Genomic DNA, 18,038 nt, shown 5'->3' with positions numbered 1-18,038 from the left:
AGATAGAACAACATAAAGTACAAAGAAAGCTAGCCATGGAATTCCTCTCACATAACATTTCCAGATTCTACCTAGTCGTCTCATGAATGACCTCTCAGCCAGTCTCACATGCATCACATAACTGGGGCACCATGCCAAACCCAAAGTGCCCTGACAAATTTGTAAATGAAAACATTCTGTTCCCAAAACAAGGGAGCAAGACCAGCTCAGATGTTGCCCGGGTTACCATGGCAGACGCGTCCCTGATGGGACTGCCTGCCATCCTTCTGGGAAATGTGTGTAAGCAACTAGGCCATAACATGGCCCCCTGCTGCAAGCCCCCTCTATTCCCCCATTCCCAGGGCATTATGATGGAGGATCCACAAAGTACTATGAACAGTAACGTAACCGCCCAACACCCCAAACCACTTTCTGTTACCAAATGCGATGCAGTGCACGCAACGAAATTCGTTTTATTTATTAATATGTTTACTTACCTGTTAAGGTCCGGAATCCATACATTACTGCCCCCCACCCTGCCCCTCCCCCTCCCCATGTCACCCCCCGGCCGGTACTCCCACTACCGGCCGCGGCTGTCTGTTACCTTTAGCGGGCCAAAACCCACGCCTTTGCGAAAAACAGCATTTGTTTAAGAATTGTACTAACTTTCTGATGCAGGATGCCAAGGGCTCTACTTTTCTTGATGCCAACACGAGGCTACCCTGCTCACACAAAACTGATACAATATGACAACATCATCCTCCTTTCATCAAAGCACTTACATAACCGTACCCCCACTGCCAATGCAAAGAAGATAACCCTGCACGATTTAGAGTTTGATGGGTGGGGCAAGTGAACGCTAGCGGACGCTCAGTGGGCCATGGGTGGCTGGACGTCCAGGTGCAAAAAGATGTCACTTGACCTTCAACCGGCGCATTTGTACTTTGTGCAGGGCACGCACCCCCATCCAAGGCCAACCGAAGCCTCCTCCCACTACATACAGCAGGACGCAATGTTGGTCTGCCTCAACCTCAACCCATCCCTCAACATGCCCCAACATGACCATCGCCATTGACCTCTACCAGCAGCTTCCAGGCCTTCTACTAAGGCAAAAACTCCACACTGAGGTTGTCCATAGCGGTAATATTCATAGCTGCAAAGCGGCAACACTTCAAGCGCGACAGCTTTAGCCAAATCAAGATTTTTAGCCAACAGCACTCGGAGATAACAACGTTTACCACAAAAAGTTTTCCCTGCAGGGAATTACAACGCGGTTGTTACAACGACTGCGTTGTAACCAAACATACCATTACTCCGCAAGTCGGACCAACGACTTGCGGAGGAGGCAGAAGGTGTTGGATTTAAAATCTAACACCTTCCCTTCTGTCCGTACAGACTGGAGTTGGAATAGTAAATTATACTATTTTACCATCCAGCGCCCCCGCCCCTCCGCAAGTCATTGTTACGACTTGCGGGGTAATGGTATGTGTGGTTAAAACGCGGTCATTGTAATGACTGCGTTGTAATTCTCTGCAAGGAAAAATAATGCGATAAAAAGAATTATATTCGCACTTGGATAATATGACTTTTTAGCCTATACTTACAATGTTAAAAGCAAAACAACATTTCTCAGAATGCAACATGCTACTGGTATATAAAGCCAGGAATGATTACAGTGTTACTCTTGCTCAACCGTTTCGCAGTTAAGAAATTTCCATTTGGAAAGATAATAACTGTAGAGCATTTTTAAGAAAGGAAGAGACACCTACTGAATTATGCACGGACAAAAAAAAACCAAATGAAATACTCTCACAGTAAGAATGTGCCCATTTACTAGCAAACCTTTTTTTAACGAGCAATTACCTCAATGTGTGGTTCTAATAAGACAATTTTTTCAAGTTTCTTTTCACTCACACACATATATTCATAAACAAGGCAAAAGAGAGACGTATGGGTAAATATCATTTTTCCTGTATATGAGGCCTCTTTTACATGCAGCTGCGGTCCGTGCAGGTAATAGCAGTGGGGCCGTGCAGGGGGGATTTCAAGGGACCATGCCGGGGTAAAATTAATTATTTATTTAATTTTCCCTAAGCATCATCGATCGAAATCCCCTCCCCCCCAACACGGCCCCACCGCCCTACTGCCGTTACCTGCATAGACCGCAGCTGATTACATGGCCTACACAATGTAGGAGAGTAGGGTCTGCAATCCTATGATCACCCCAGGTTTTTGCTTTTTGCTTCACTGGTTTACGACTTTCCTGGCTGTGGGCCTGCTAATCAGACCCACAGCCTAGCTGTTCTCTCTACTCCAAATTGTACCCAGGTACTGAATTGGCACTGGGCCCTCTCTAAGTCCCTGTACCCAGGGCTGAGGTGCACCCAGAAGTCTCCCAGGGGCTGCAGCATGTATTATGCCACCCCTGGGCTGACTAACCAAACAGACACAACTGGCTGCTTGACAGCTGGGGCAAAGTGGTGTACACACCCTTTGCTTTAGATATAGTATACCTATATCTAAACCTAAATGGGCACACAGATCTCCTATCAGTCACTCCTATGGCAGGCCTTGACAATCCTGAAGGCAGAGTGCTTGGAATCGTGTGAGATGGTGCTCTGGCATGAGCTGAGCCTGTCTGCGGCTTTCGGGATTTATCCCTTAGCCGTTTCCATGATAACGCATACCATATACTCTTAAGTGCATTATAATCCTCGCGGTTATATGCCAACTCTGGTATCGCTTTATCAAAACATGTCGAGTAAGGTGTCATACGAATTGGAATACTAACCCCTCGCCAATTCAGGCGACGGGGTTAGCATTCCACCCTTCTAGAGGGACACGACATGTTGGTAACCTGTAACCCCGGTTAAAGTCTGACATAGCCTCAGCTTCCACAAAATGGATGCTGCCACCGAGACACAAGTCTGCCCTCCTGCTGCTGGGAGTCCTCCCAGAGCAGGAGGCAAGGACAAAGGGTTTCCTGCCAGGGGCGGTGCCAGCACCGTCCCAGACAGGGTTTTGTGTATCCCAGGTAGGCAGGGCTATAGAGGAAGGTGACTGCAAGTGGCACCCCGGTGCTCACTGTGCATATGCCGGCTAGAACCAGTTCCAGGGGCACACCAGCCCCTGAGCTGGGGAAAGCCCGGCATGGGAGAGGGGTGTAACCACCCCCCTTCCTAGTCCCACCCATAGGGTAGGACTTAGTCGCGTGCCAGCCCCCTTTTGCAGGATAAATGCAGGAGCAGGCCCCCTTCCAAATTAGATCATCTTTGAATCCTGAAACTACTTTCTACGAAAGGAACTCTCGACTTCTTCTCAAGATTTCTCCCTTGTGACTAAGGAGTAGTCACCCTGCAGCAGCAGGCACCATCCAAGCATCGCGGTCTGCTGTAAGTCTCTCCTCCGGATCAAGACTGCCCAGCTCGACGAGAACCGGCTTCCCTGGCACCTCTGACCTCTACCTACATCGTCAGTTACGCTGAGATTCGTGGGTGCGACGAGACCTCGAGGGACCGGCCATCATCAAGACTGCACGACGCTTGTCCAGCACGACCACCGAGTGACCCTCGACTGAGTGCTTTAGGGTAAGAGAAGCCCCGACCCTGAGCAGCTCCAGCACCGAAGTTCAGCCCCCCTGCATCCACGAGATCTGCGTGGGGCCCTTCTGCTCTTTGCTGCTCACCGCGTTGTCCAGGTCACTTGCCCGTTGGCTAGTGGCCCTTTTACGACGCTCCACGACGACAAACACCGCTGGTCTGGTTGCTCCAGACTAGCCCTTGCTCCCCTCCAACAGAGGAGCACCCTGGACCCTCCTGGTCCACTCCAGACGCCATTTTAAGTCCACCGCGTGGGCTTGCCTTTGCCAAGACTTGTTGCCCCAATCCTGGGTCCAGCGACGTCGACAGCAGACACCTTCGTGGGACAGCTCGCACCTCCATCCTGGTCGCCGACAACGCCTCCTGGCCCGAGAGACTGCAGAGCCCAGCAGCGCCCACTCACCTGGTCGAGGTGACTTCGTCCGGTGCCATCCTGGTGCCCACCTAAATCACTGGCTAGTGATTCAGAACGTGGTCCCCTCTGCTTACAGGTCTTCTTCTTCCCTGATCCAGGCTTGGATCACCACGAACTTCTTCACTGGCCGCCTGCCAGCAACTTCTTTCTTCAGGCTCCTGGTTCGTCAACGAGGGTTTCCGACGCAACTTGAACCCTATGCAGCCGCAGCCCCTGGGCTAGGTAAACCGAGTACTCCGGTGCTCCAGCATAGTCCAACACTCTAAGTGTTCGGATCCACTCTTGTTTTCGACCCACCTAGTCGGGTTCGCCCGAGAACAGTAACTTTGTCTTTACTAGCCTCCATAGACTTTTTCCCGCCTTACGCGTGAGAGTTCCCACTCTGCACACGACGTCCACAGGCCTCCTGCTTCTAATCTAAGGGTTTAGCATTGTAGGCCTAGCGTTTCTAAAGCCTATGAGAATAGTACTTACCTGCTAGTAATTTCGCATTCCACTTTTTGTGTATATGGTTTTTCGTGCCCCTCGGGCATTCGTGTAAATTGTGAGACTTTAAGTATTTTCGTAAGAGTTTTGTTGTGTTCTTAGCTCCCTGTCTCATAAAGAGCCAGGGTAGTCTTGTTAGAAATAAATATACATTTATTTTCATAACAACTTGTGTGGTGTCCTTTCACTTGGTGTTCAAGGGGTATATGTGATGGTAAAACAGCTGGCTTAACACGCCCTCTAGAGTCTTAGCCTTAGACTGCTCGTATCCATGCTACTAGGATAGCTGGTCTATAAGGTTGACTTACAACCAATCATCAATAAGGGTTGTCTGGACTGATACATAGTGATCACTAGAATAGTGAGCACTGCATATCAAGCCAACTTCTCACATTGGTGAGCAGCGGTTGGGATTTGAGCTTGCTGTTGTTTTACCACACGTATCCTAAGAATATCATTTGAAAGATCACATAAGTACTGAGGTACATATAACTTAGCTTAGAATACTCTGAGTTCTACTGAACCAGCTGTTGTAGCTCCTAGGGCCTAGCACACCCTAAACTACAACTCTAGCAAGGGATCAGTAGGTAAACATATAGTGTAGGTAAGTGCACCACTTACACCTCACTAGAAAAGCATGTCTACCCATGGAGAGTCTTCAGAGACTCCCCTAGTGGTTATTGACCCTCCACAGGTCATCTCAAGATATGCAGCTCTCAATTTCCAGGAGTTGAGACACTTGTGTACCTCCAGGAAATTGAAACAGGGGTCCAACCCCACCACTCCCTTTCTGTTAGGTCTCTTAGAGACATATGATGCTAGGAAAGCATCTCAGGGAGATGGGAATATGCCAGCCCTAGAGGGACACCTTGGTGATCCAGACCTCCTTGACACAGAAAATGCAGTTGAGAAGGAGGAAGAAGGGGTGCTCTCTGGGGATGAGGCAGACAAGGGTCCTGAGCTAGTCAGCAGACTCAGTAGGGCCAACTTAGACCTGTTTGTGAGAGGAGCTGGGGGACCCCCAGTACTGACCCTAATGAGGCCTAACCTTGGAGTTAGAAGAGATGGATCTCATTCTAGGGACTCCAATAGATCTCTGCACTCTAATGCCTCTTCTCAGAGGAGAAGGATTTCTCCCCAGTGGAGATTTACTTCCCCTCAGAGAAGAGAACATGAAGCTAGGATGAAACAGGCTGCTCTGAGGATTGAAAGGGAAGAACTTGCGCTGGCCAAAGAAAAGCTTGCCTTTGCTAGAGAGCAGCAGATGAGTGGGATAGTTCCCACTGGTGGCAGCAATCTCCCAAGAGATAAGGAAAGGGGTTTAGATACTAAACACCTGACAAAAATAGTGCCCCCCTTTAAGCAAGGGGATGACATCCAGAAATGGATGGCTGCTTTGGAGAGGGCCTGCACTGTCCAGTGCATCCCCCAGAGTCAGTGGGCAGCTATACTGTGGCTCTCCTTTGATGGCAAAGGTAGAAATAAGCTCCTCACTACTAGAGTTGAGGATGCTAACAATTACCAGGTCCTGAAAAATACACTGGTTGATGGGTTTGGCTTAACCACTGAGCAGTACAGGTTGCTGTTCAGAGACACCCAGAAAACTCAGTCTCAGGACTGGTCTGACTTTGTGGATTGTGCCACTAAGGCTTTGGAGGGCTGGTTGCTGGGTAGCAAGGTTACAGATTACACAGGATTGTATAATCTTATAATGAGAGAACAGATTTTAAATAACTGTCAGAACCAGTTGTTGCACCAGCACCTTGTTGATTCAGATCTGACCTCTCCCCAAGAATTGGGAAAGAAGGCAGACAAATGGGTCAGAACAAGGATCAAGCAGAACCAGACTCAGAACCAGGGTGGTCAGAAGAAAGCAGACCAAAAGGGTAATAACAAGAGTGAACAAAATGACCAGAAGTCTTCAACAGGCCCCCAACAAACCAAAGAGGGTGGGGGTCAGGCTTCACAGCAGAAAAAGAAGACTCCAGAAGGCCAGTCAAAAAGGTGGTGCCAGTACTGTAAAAGTAAGTCTCACTGGTTTAGTGAGTGCACCAAAAGAGGAGGGCAAACTCCTACCACTACAGCCCCTAAGGCAACTGCACCCCCTAGTACAGTCAGTAGTGGTAGTGCACCTCCCAAGGCATTAGTTGGGTTAACCTTGGGAACTGAGGGGTCTGACAACTTAGTTGGCACACTCACTCAGGCTGTCCTTGTCTGTACAGGGGATGTGGATATATCCCCTGACACAAGTCCAAATACTTTGGGCAAATACAGGCAGACACCTTTGATAAATGGAAAAATGGCTCAGGCCTACAGGGACACTTGTGCCAGTGTCACAATGGTGACACCTAACTTTGTGGACCCTGGACAGATCATACTAGGTACAGACTACCTAGTGACCAATGCTAGCAATGTCACTACCAACCATAGTATGGCAATTGTTAGTTTCTCCTGGGGAGGGGTAAGTGGCCAAAAGAAAGTTGTGGTTAGTTCAGACCTCCCAGTTGATTGTTTGTTGGGCAATGATTTGGAAACATCCCTATGGTCAGAAGTGGAGCAGAGGACTCACATGGAAATGTTAGGCTTGCCAGCACATGTCCTTGCTGTGACTAGGTCACAGGCCAAAAGATGCCCCACTGAACAGGTGTTGGATCCTGGAACAATGGACCAGACATCTTCCAAGAAGAGGAGCAGTAGGGTTAAGGCATTGCCTTCCCCCTTGCCCCAGGTTGAGGATCAAGCGTCTGAGGAAGCTGATCTCAAGGAACTGAGGGAAACTGAGCCTAAAGAGCTTGAACCTGATCAGGTTGAGTTTCTGGGCTCAGGGGGACCCTCCAGGGAAGACCTGGGGAAGGCACAGTTAGACTGCCCCTCACTTGAACCCCTCAGACAGCAGGCTGCTGCTGAGGCTGCAGGGAATGCCACAGGTACCCACAAGGTATACTGGGATGATGGACTCCTGTACACTGAGTCAAGAGACCCCAAGCCTGGTATGACCAGGAGGCTGGTTATCCCCTTGTCTCAGAGAGGTTTCCTTCTTACCTTGGCCCATGAAATTCCCCTTGCAGGTCACTTAGGCCAGACAAAGACGTGGGACAGGCTTGTCTCACACTTTCACTGGCCTCACATGAATGAAGATACCAAGGAGTTTTGTCGCTCCTGTGACACCTGCCAAGCCAGTGGCAAATCAGGTGGTCAAACAAAGGCCCCCCTCATACCACTACCTGTGGTGGGGTACCCTTTGAGAGAGTGAGGATTGACATTGTTGGTCCAATGGAACCCCAGACAGCATCAGGGCACAAGTTTATACTGGTGGTGGTGGATCATGCCACCAGGTATCCTGAAGCTATACCACTTAGGACCACTACAGCACCTGTTGTGGCAAGAGCCCTAATTGGAGTGTTCTCCAGAGTGGGTTTCCCTAAGGAGGTTGTATCTGACAGAGGTGCAAACTTCATGTCAGGATATCTGACTGCAATGTGGAAGGAATGTGGTGTTAACTACAAGTTCACCACACCCTATCACCCACAGTGCAATGGGCTTGTTGAAAGATTCAACAGGACCCTGAAAGGGATGATTCATGGATTACCTGAACCTCTTAGGAGGAGATGGGATATCCTGATCCCCTGCCTCTTGTTTGCTTACAGAGAGGTCCCACAGAAGGGGGTTGGCTACAGCCCTTTTGAGCTTCTGTTTGGGCATCCTGTAAGGGGACCCCTTTGTTTGGTAAAGGAAGGATGAGAGAGACCTCTCAAAAAGCCTGGAACAAACATTGTGGACTATGTACTTGGTCTCCGCTCCAGGATGGCTGAGTATATGGAAAAGGCATCTAAAAACCTTGAGGCCAGCCAAGAACTCCAAAAAGCTTGGCATGACCAAAAGGCTGTCCTGACTGTGTACAAGCCAGGACAGAAGGTGTGTGTTGGAGCCAGTGGCCCCAGCAGCACTCAAAGACAAATGGTCTGGGCCCCACACAATCATTGAGCAAAAGGGAGAGGTCACCTACCTGGTGGACCTTGGAACTCCCAGGAGCCCCCTCAGGGTGCTCCATGTAAACAGGCTCAAGGCATATGTCAACAGGAAGGACATGGGCTTGCTCATGGCCACAGATGAGGGACAGGAGGAAGAGAGTGACCCTCTCCCAGACCTGCTCACTCAGAATCCTGATGATGGATCAGTAGATGGTGTTGTCTTTTGTGGCAGCCTCTCTGAACATCAGCAGCAGGATTGTAGACAAGTTCTGCAATCCTTCAGACATATGTTCTCTCTGACACCCAGCCAAACTGATTGGTGTACCCATGAAGTTGACACTGGAGACAGTCTGCCTGTCAAGAGTAAAATCTACAGACAGCCTGATCATGTCAGAGACTGCATCAAGACAGAGGTGCAGAAAATGTTGGAGCTGGGAGTCATTGAGCCCTCAGATAGCCCTTGGGCTAGCCCAGTAGTTCTAGTGCCAAAGCCTCACACCCAGGGTGGTAAGAAAGAGATGAGGTTTTGCGTAGACTACAGAGGTCTCAATGCAGTCACTAAGACTGATGCCCACCCAATACCAAGAGCAGATGAACTTATTGATAGATTGGCTTCTGCCAACTACTTAAGTACATTTGACCTGACAGCTGGGTATTGGCAAATCAGGTTAGCTGAGGAGGCCAAACCCAAGACAGCATTTTCTACCCCAGGTGGGCATTATCAGTTTGTGGTAATGCCCTTTGGTTTGAAAAATGCACCTGCCACCTTCCAAAGGTTGGTGAATCAAGTCCTCACTGGGTTGGATGACTTCTGTGCAGCTTATCTTGATGATATTGCTGTCTTTAGCTCCACCTGGGAGGATCACCTGGTCCACCTGAGGAAAGTGTTAGAGGCACTGCAAAAGGCAGGCCTCACTATCAAGGCCACTAAGTGCCAGATAGGGCAGACACAGGTTGTATACCTGGGCCACCTTGTAGGTGGAGGTCAGGTTCAGCCATTGGAGAGTAAGATACAGGCCATCAAGGACTGGGCTCCTCCAACCACCCAGACTCAGGTTCGAGCTTTCTTGGGCCTGACTGGTTACTATAGGAAATTTGTCAGAAATTATGGGTCCATTGTGACCCCCCTTAATGAACTGACAAGTAAAAAGATGCCAAAGAAGGTTCAGTGGACAGCAAGCTGTCAAAAGGCATTCAATGACCTAAAGCAGGCCATGTGCACAGCACCTATCCTAAAGAGTCCAGACTACTCCAAGCCATTCATTGTCCAAACAGATGCTTCTGAGTTGGGTGTGGGAGCTATTCTATCTCAACTGAATTTCGATGGTAACGACCAGCCCATTGCTTTTATTAGCAGAAGGCTGACCCCCAGAGAGAAAAATTGGTCAGCTATTGAGAGGGAGGCCTTTGCTGTGGTCTGGGCCCTGAAGAAGCTGAGGCCATACTTGTTTGGCACTCACTTCAGAATTCAGACCGACCATAAGCCCCTCTTGTGGCTAAATCAGATGAAGGGTGAAAACCCCAAACTACTTAGGTGGTCCATTTCCCTACAGGGGATGGATTTTACAGTGGAGCATAGACCTGGCACTGATCATGGCAATGCAGATGGGCTCTCCAGGTATTTCCACTTAGAGCAAGAAGACTCACCTGGTCAAGGTTAGTTTATTGTCCCAAAGTTTGGGGGGTGTCATGTAGGAGAGTAGGGTCTGCAATCCTATGATCACCCAGATTTTTACTTTTTGCTTCACTGGTTTACGACTTTCCTGGCTGTGGGCCTGCTAATCAGACCCACAGCCTAGCTGTTCTCTCTACTCCAAATTGTACCCAGGTACTGAATTGGCACTGGGCCCTCTCTAAGTCCCTGTACCCAGGGCTGAGGTGCACCCAGAAGTCTCCCAGGGGCTGCAGCATGTATTATGCCACCCCTGGGCTGACTAACCAAACAGACACAACTGGCTGCTTGACAGCTGGGGCAAAGTGGTGTACTCACCCTTTGCTTTAGATATAGTATACCTATATCTAAACCTAAATGGGCACACAGATCTCCTATCAGTCACTCCTATGGCAGGCCTTGACAATCCTGAAGGCAGAGTGCTTGGAATCGGGTGAGATGGTGCTCTGGCATGAGCTGAGCCTGTCTGCGGCTTTCGGAATCTATCCCTTAGCCGATTCCATGATAACGCATACCATATACTCTTAAGTGCATTATAATCCTCGCGGTTATATGCCAACTCTGGTATCGCTTTATCAAAACATGTCGAGTAAGGTGTCATACGAATGAGAATACTAACCCCTCGCCAATTCTGGCGACGGGGTTAGCATTCCACCCTTCTAGAGGGACACGACATGTTGGTAACCTGTAACCCCGGTTAAAGTCTGACATAGCCTCAGCTTCCACAAAATGGATGCTGCCACCGAGACACAAGTCTGCCCTCCTGCTGCTGGGAGTCCTCCCAGAGCAGGAGGCAAGGACAAAGGGTTTCCTGCCAGGGGCGGTGCCAGCACCGTCCCAGACAGGGTTTTGTGTATCCCAGGTAGGCAGGGCTATAGAGGAAGGTGACTGCAAGTGGCACCCCGGTGCTCACTGTGCATATGCCGGCTAGAACCAGTTCCAGGGGCACACCAGCCCCTGAGCTGGGGAAAGCCCGGCATGGGAGAGGGGTGTAACCACCCCCCTTCCTAGTCCCACCCATAGGGCAGGACTTAGTCGCGTGCCAGCCCCCTTTTGCAGGATAAAGGCAGGAGCAGGCCCCCTTCCAAATTAGATCATCTTTGAATCCTGAAACTACTTTCTACGAAAGGAACTCTCGACTTCTTCTCAAGATTTCTCCCTTGTGACTAAGGAGTAGTCACCCTGCAGCAGCAGGCACCATCCAAGCATCGCGGTCTGCTGTAAGTCTCTCCTCCGGATCAAGACTGCCCAGCTCGACGAGAACCGGCTTCCCTGGCACCTCTGACCTCTACCTACATCGTCAGTTACGCTGAGATTCGTGGGTGCGACGAGACCTCGAGGGACCGGCCATCATCAAGACTGCACGACGCTTGTCCAGCACGACCACCGAGTGACCCTCGACTGAGTGCTTTGGGGTAAGAGAAGCCCCGACCCTGAGCAGCTCCAGCACCGAAGTTCAGCCCCCAAGCATCCACGAGATCTGCGTGGGGCCCTTCTGCTCTTTGCTGCTCACCGCGTTGTCCAGGTCACTTGCCCGTTGGCTAGTGGCCCTTTTACGATGCTCCACGACGACAAACACCGCTGGTCTGGTTGCTCCAGACTAGCCCTTGCTCCCCTCCAACAGAGGAGCACCCTGGACCCTCCTGGTCCACTCCAGACGCCATTTTAAGTCCACCGCGTGGGCTTGCCTTTGCCAAGACTTGTTGCCCCAATCCTGGGTCCAGCGACGTCGACAGCAGACACCTTCGTGGGACAGCTCGCACCTCCATCCTGGTCGCCGACAACGCCTCCTGGCCCGAGAGACTGCAGAGCCCAGCAGCGCCCACTCACCTGGTCGAGGTGACTTCGTCCGGTGCCATCCTGGTGCCCACCTAAATCACTGGCTAGTGATTCAGAACTTGGTCCCCTCTGCTTACAGGTCTTCTTCTTCCCTGATCCAGGCTTGGATCACCACGAACTTCTTCACTGGCCGCCTGCCAGCAACTTCTTTCTTCAGGCTCCTGGTTCGTCAACGAGGGTTTCCGACGCAACTTGAACCCTATGCAGCCGCAGCCCCTGGGCTAGGTAAACCGAGTACTCCGGTGCTCCAGCATAGTCCAACACTCTAAGTGTTCGGATCCACTCTTGTTTTCGACCCACCTAGTCGGGTTCGCCCGAGAACAGTAACTTTGTCTTTACTAGCCTCCATAGACTTTTTCCCGCCTTACGCTTGAGAGTTCCCACTCTGCACACGACGTCCACAGGCCTCCTGCTTCTAATCTAAGGGTTTAGCATTGTAGGCCTAGCGTTTCTAAAGCCTATGAGAATAGTACTTACCTGCTAGTAATTTCGCATTCCACTTTTTGTGTATATGGTTTTTCGTGCCCCTCGGGCATTCGTGTAAATTGTGCGACTTTAAGTATTTTCGTAAGAGTTTTGTTGTGTGCTTAGCTCCCTGTCTCATAAAGAGCCAGGGTAGTCTTGTTAGAAATAAATATACATTTATTTTCATAACAACTTGTGTGGTGTCCTTTCACTTGGTGTTCAAGGGGTATATGTGATGGTAAAACAGCTGGCTTAACACACCCTCTAGAGTCTTAGCCTTAGACTGCTCGTATCCATGCTACTAGGATAGCTGGTCTATAAGGTTGACTTACAACCAATCATCAATAAGGGTTGTCTGGACTGATACATAGTGATCACTAGAATAGTGAGCACTGCATATCAGGCCAGCTTCTCACACACAACATGTGTAGAAAGTAGATAATATTAAGGCTAATAAACTGCACTTCAACTGTCACCTGTAAACTCAACCAGCATAGGCAGCATTATGTTATATTATGTTGACTTCTAATATATATGGCAGCCTCGAAACACTAAGGAAGTGACCAAGTAAGATGAAAATGAAAGACCAGGAAAACAGAATGAACACAAAGGTTGTGAAGGGAATGATCTTCTTCAAACAGGACGACAGGGTACACTGAGGGTAGTCAACCATAGGTATCCGGTGGGGACGGCTCCTATATTAGGGCAGAGGAGCATCGCCCCACTGCTTTCTCGCAGTGCGAGAAGAAGAAACATAAATTGGTAAAAGTAACATTTTATGTTTCTGCTTCTCGCACTGCAAGAAAGCAAAAGGGCTTTCTTGGGGGTGGGCCGGTGGGCGGGTCTGCTCTAGTGCAGCAGAGGAGTGGAGAGCGGAGGAGTGGCTTGCCCACTGCTGAGGGCGTTGACTGTTTGGTCGGGTCTCTGGCATAGGTGCCTGGCTGGTCGGCGTCCCAACCAATCACAATGATGCCATTGCAGCATTGTGATTGGCTTGGGGGGGGGGGAGGCTGCCAGCTTCCTGTTCCGGCTGGAGGCAAGAGAGCAGGAAAGTCGGAAAAAGCAGGACCCGGCCTGCCGGTGGACAGGTAAGTTTTTAAATTTATTAACCCCTCCCCCTCCCTGCGCTCATTAGGAAACACTTGGGGTCCCAACACTTATTTGATTATGCACTGGATGGAGCAGGTGAGGTACTGATGAAATAGGAGAGAAACAGAGATGGCGCTGGAATCAGGAGACGGACTACTGTCATGCAATGCCTGTAATTATATAGTTCCCTCTACCTCTCCCTCACTGAGATGTTCAGCTGCAGAACTGCTGCAGAAGAGACTTAGGCCCTGATTTTAAAAAGACTTTGAGTTTGGTTTGTGTTCTTTTTTGTAATGCAAACGTGATGCAAAGAGTAGCGGTGGTATTTAATATTCAACTTAAATCGCAAATGTCAAACCAAAAGTAACAGAAATCTGCAGAATGTGCTGCCTTGCTTTAGTTTGCATCAAGGGGGTGTTCCATAGGGGTGGCATGTGCGTTCCCGTGCAATCATAAATTGTAGACAGAGATTTGCACCAAAATTCTGTGCCTCCTTGAGGAAGGCGTAACAGGAGAATTATTTTCATTTCTCCTCGTTTTTCCCTCTTTGCAAGTGTGCTACATTCTACAGCAAACATACAAGGTGAGAAAATTAATAAAGCATAGTTTTTGCACTGAATGTGACTCTTTGCAATACAAAAACTATGCATACCGCAATATTGACACCCTTGCACTATGGTGCAAGGGTGTCAGTGTTGGCACTTGACAGCCAAAAGCTCGCCAGCATAGGGAGAGAATAGAACAGCACCACATATTAGTAGATATGGCTCTGTTCTGCTCTCCCATTCATGCAACACAGTGCAGCAACATTACTTCCTGTTTCCTATGACTTTTAAATAAATCTGGTCCTTAGAGAGGAGGGTAGAGTTGGGCGCTAATTGGCACATTCCCCATCAGATGCCTACGCGCCAAGACTTCTGAGAGATCAGAGCCATCAGCGCTCTAGCCGAGATTGTGCACAGTTTTCTGAAGACACGCCCCTGGATATCCATGGAGCTTTGCCTCTCTAGTGCAGTCTTTTCACATTGTCCTCCCAGTGCCCATCTTTTGTTTCTATGTTTTATAGATGCTGCAACATGGCAGCCAGCAGGAACCTCAATGAAACATGGCGGGCCACACAATGTGTCTTGCACAATGCACAACGCTACACATTTCAGAATGCATTTAATAATTAAGATCAAATCCATGGTTGGATCATGAGATCCCTGCTTGCACACTGTGGTTTATTGAGTGTTCATTTATGGTCAACATGCTGCATTTCGACACTTGGGTTGTCGTGCACATGCTGTGCGGTTGCCCTGCTGCTGTGAAGGTGAAAGGGTGCTGAAAAGATCCTTCCCTCTGACTGAAAATGTAAAACTATAAAGAGAGACAGCAGCCATCTACAAGCAAGAGCAACCCAAAGCACAGAGAGCTCAGAAGCATCCTTCCAGGCACCTTCAAAATGAGAGGATGGACCTATGAACTGAAAGAACATTCCCTTTAAGGAAACACTGTGTTTGGAAAAGATGCCTGCAGCCCTGGAGAAACCACATTGCTTTCTGTATGGAGAAGCTGATGAAGCGAGATGTGCATCAAGCTTAGGGCAACCAGTTCCCATAATGTGGCTCTGGTCCTCCTTATTCAGAAAACCCCTTAATTAAAGGGGGATCCTGCATAAGATACAGACAGTCAAGAAATGTAACATGTATTAACATAGGAATGTGCAGGAAGGAGAATACTACATATTTTACATTACCCCCTTACCCCTCTGCATGCCATGAACTTGAGAATGTAACTTGTAACTGTTGTACCTTCTGTAACAATGTGTAATTTGTAACCTATGTAACTCTCCTCATGTAAAGCGCTCTGATACCTCCGGGTCTAGCCAGCGTTATATAAAACTCAAGCAAATAAATAAATAAATACTGCAAAAGTGTCCAATTAAGGTCCAGGGAGGCTGGACCATGCCAGATTTTCACTATAACCACAGAAAAAAGTTACATTAAATAAAACTAAGTGGAACACTGCTATTTAGAGATTATTTGAAAAATCAGCCATGCATCCAGCCCTCCTGGACCTATATTGGACAATGTTGATTTAATGTCCCCTCAAACCAATCCCTGTAAAAACGTTGGGACTGTAACAAATGATAACGTAGTTCAATTGGCGATAAAATAAGATGCTTACAAAACAAATCAGTTTACTTAAATACTCAAAAGTAATGATTTATTGCATTGGAAATTTGACACGACCGTTTATTTTGAATCCCAATTTACGCCTATGTGTGGCCTCATTTATCAGGAAGTTAGAAGTCCCACTCAAATGACCCCGCTGTAGCCTGTGAGGCTGAACTGTTTAAGGTCTAGATCAAAATTGAAACATATTGGTAAATGTATTTTCTAAGCAATTTATGGAAGGGTGGATCCAAAGTGAATGATCATATGAAACGGAACAGTTTTTGCAACCAAGTGTAAAGCAAAATACATAGAAAAGAAGACTAAAAACGCATTTTACCTGTAAGATGTGCCGGGGCCACATTCCTCTTTGATCTGCCTATTGAGGGCATCAACGACCGCTCGGCCCCTTCTCTCAAGGGAGCCGGTTGTTCTCTCCACCACGGTTGGGTTCTTCTCTGTTGACTCTCCTCCTGGTGTTGAATTGCCACCCTTGCCCCTTGTTGGTATCAAAGGTTCCTTATCACTTGGCGCTGTCCTCTCGCCTGCTGCTGCCTTGTCCTGACCCTTGCTTTCAATGGGCCCTCCTTTGCCTTTGGTTGGGATGTCTGGTTCCTTCTCATCCAAGGGGGCCCGCTCGCCAGCCGGAGCCCTTTCTAAACTCCCGCGCTCTCGTAGATGACTCTTCCCCTTGGAGGACATCTGAGGATCCTTGTCCCCAGGAGGCCCTTTATCTCCGGCCGCAGCCCTTTCCTGCCCTTTGATCTCCTCCGGGCCAACTTTACCCTTGGTGGCTATCTGGGGTTCCCGAACTTCTAAAGCCACGGCTTTCTCTTGCCCTTTGGAGTCAGCCGGTCCACCCTTCCCCTTGTGAGACATATGAAGCTCGTTGTCGCCCACTGTCATCCTTTCCCCGGCTGCCACCTTTTCTTGGCCTTTGATCTCAGCTGGGCCACCTTTGCCCTTTGTGGGCATCTGAGGATCCCTGTCTTCCGCCTTCGCCCGCTCCCCCTTCTCACCTGCCGCCGGCCTCTCAAGCCCTTTGCCCTCCTCGACGGCCTTCCTCTCCAGGGCCACTCCTTTCTTCTTGGCCTCGGGGGTGCCACGTTCCCCCGCAGTGGACGGCGTTGGAGATGGCTTGTGTATCCATGGGTGGTCGCCGCGGCGGGGGATGGGCCAGGCTCTAAAATCCTTCTGGTACTGGGTCTCCCTCTCAAAGGGTGTTTCTGAGGGCAGGTACTCGCTCTTGGGTTTGCAGCTGGGCTCTGGCCTCACTCTCCAGGCTTTGTAGTCCTGGCGCATCACCGAGCCAGGAGTGGCAGGGGCATGGCCCGTGCCCGCCCCTCCTCCTGCTCGTACCGCCGCCTGGCTGCTGCAGAACTCAGTGGGGAGCCCCGCAGCTGCAACGTCGGCGTCGCCCCCTCCCACCACTGCCAGGGATGGCTGCGTCTCTATGGCGCTGGAGGAGAAGGCGGCAGCACGTGGCCCCTGCTGGACGGGCAGCTGGTGGTGGTGGTGCGCCGGCGGCTGCGCATCGGTGGCCTCGGAGTACCTGGTGAAGACCAGCGGGACCGCAATGTCTGCCTTGTCCAGCTGGTTCCAGAAGCGGGCAATGCAGCAGGCCCTGGTGATACAGGGCCAGGCCATGCTCTCCAGGGTGAGGGTGGAGGTTCAGGCAGCCACGCTATGAAACTGATCGGGGTGCAGGCTACAACATGCAGAAATCACAAGCAACCCCCGGGCTTCCTTCTGCACGAGACAAAACAAAATAGAAAACGAAATCAGATGATGGAGTAGGCTGCGCTTCTACTGTCCTTGAAAATACTCCAGTGCAATAAAGCCGGAAGGCGAGCAGATGCTTCCGTTTTCCCCGCTGGCCGAAGGGGGATACTGGTTTAAGCCATGGTGGGGGCTGCAGACGCTGCCGCTCCTTTCTCCTCGCTGAACCGGATCAGGCGCTGTGAGACTGGCTGAAGCAGCTGAGCGGATGCGATCCGAGCATCACCGTCGTCGTCGCTGCAGGAAGGGACCCCACCCACACTCTGCTGCTACAGCGGCAGCATCAGCATCCCAGGAGCAGGGAGGGGGAGGAAGGATGCTGAGGAGCGGTACCCAGCACCTGCCTGCGTCACCGCGCCCCGACGTGCCCGGGAGGCGGGGCAGAGGAAGGGGGCGGTAGTGGAGTGAAAACAGTGTCCTTCTTCTGTCTCTATGATCGACGAGAGTGGGTGCCTACTAGACTGATGTCCTTACACTTGGGTGCGTCGACCGGCGCGCGGGTGCAAGATGTCAGTGCTCTGGGCGCTGCTCTCTGATGACAAGGGACTTAAGGTGGATTCGCTCATGCATAGCCTGCTGGAGGTAGAA

At 50.0% G+C, this 18,038-nt stretch overlaps 1 protein-coding gene across 2 annotated transcripts in view; it reads right to left on the bottom strand.

Annotated features, from left to right (window-relative positions):
* MAP6 (microtubule associated protein 6) overlaps positions 1–17,412 on the bottom strand; it is a 101,814-nt gene extending 84,402 nt beyond the window's left edge. For both annotated transcript variants that reach the window (XM_078658534.1, XM_078658535.1), the window contains exon 1: positions 16,012–17,412. In XM_078658534.1, the coding sequence (XP_078514660.1) occupies positions 16,012–17,318 (1,307 nt within the window). In that variant the 5' untranslated portion in view covers positions 17,319–17,412. The remainder of the gene's footprint in view (positions 1–16,011) is intronic.
* Positions 17,413–18,038: the final 626 nt, after the last annotated feature.

Source organism: Lissotriton helveticus, chromosome 8 (assembly GCF_964261635.1).
Source record: "Lissotriton helveticus chromosome 8, aLisHel1.1, whole genome shotgun sequence".
Lineage (NCBI taxonomy): Eukaryota > Metazoa > Chordata > Amphibia > Caudata > Salamandridae > Lissotriton > Lissotriton helveticus.
Note: the sequence above shows the minus strand (reverse complement) of the source record. Positions and strands in the feature narration are given on the sequence as shown.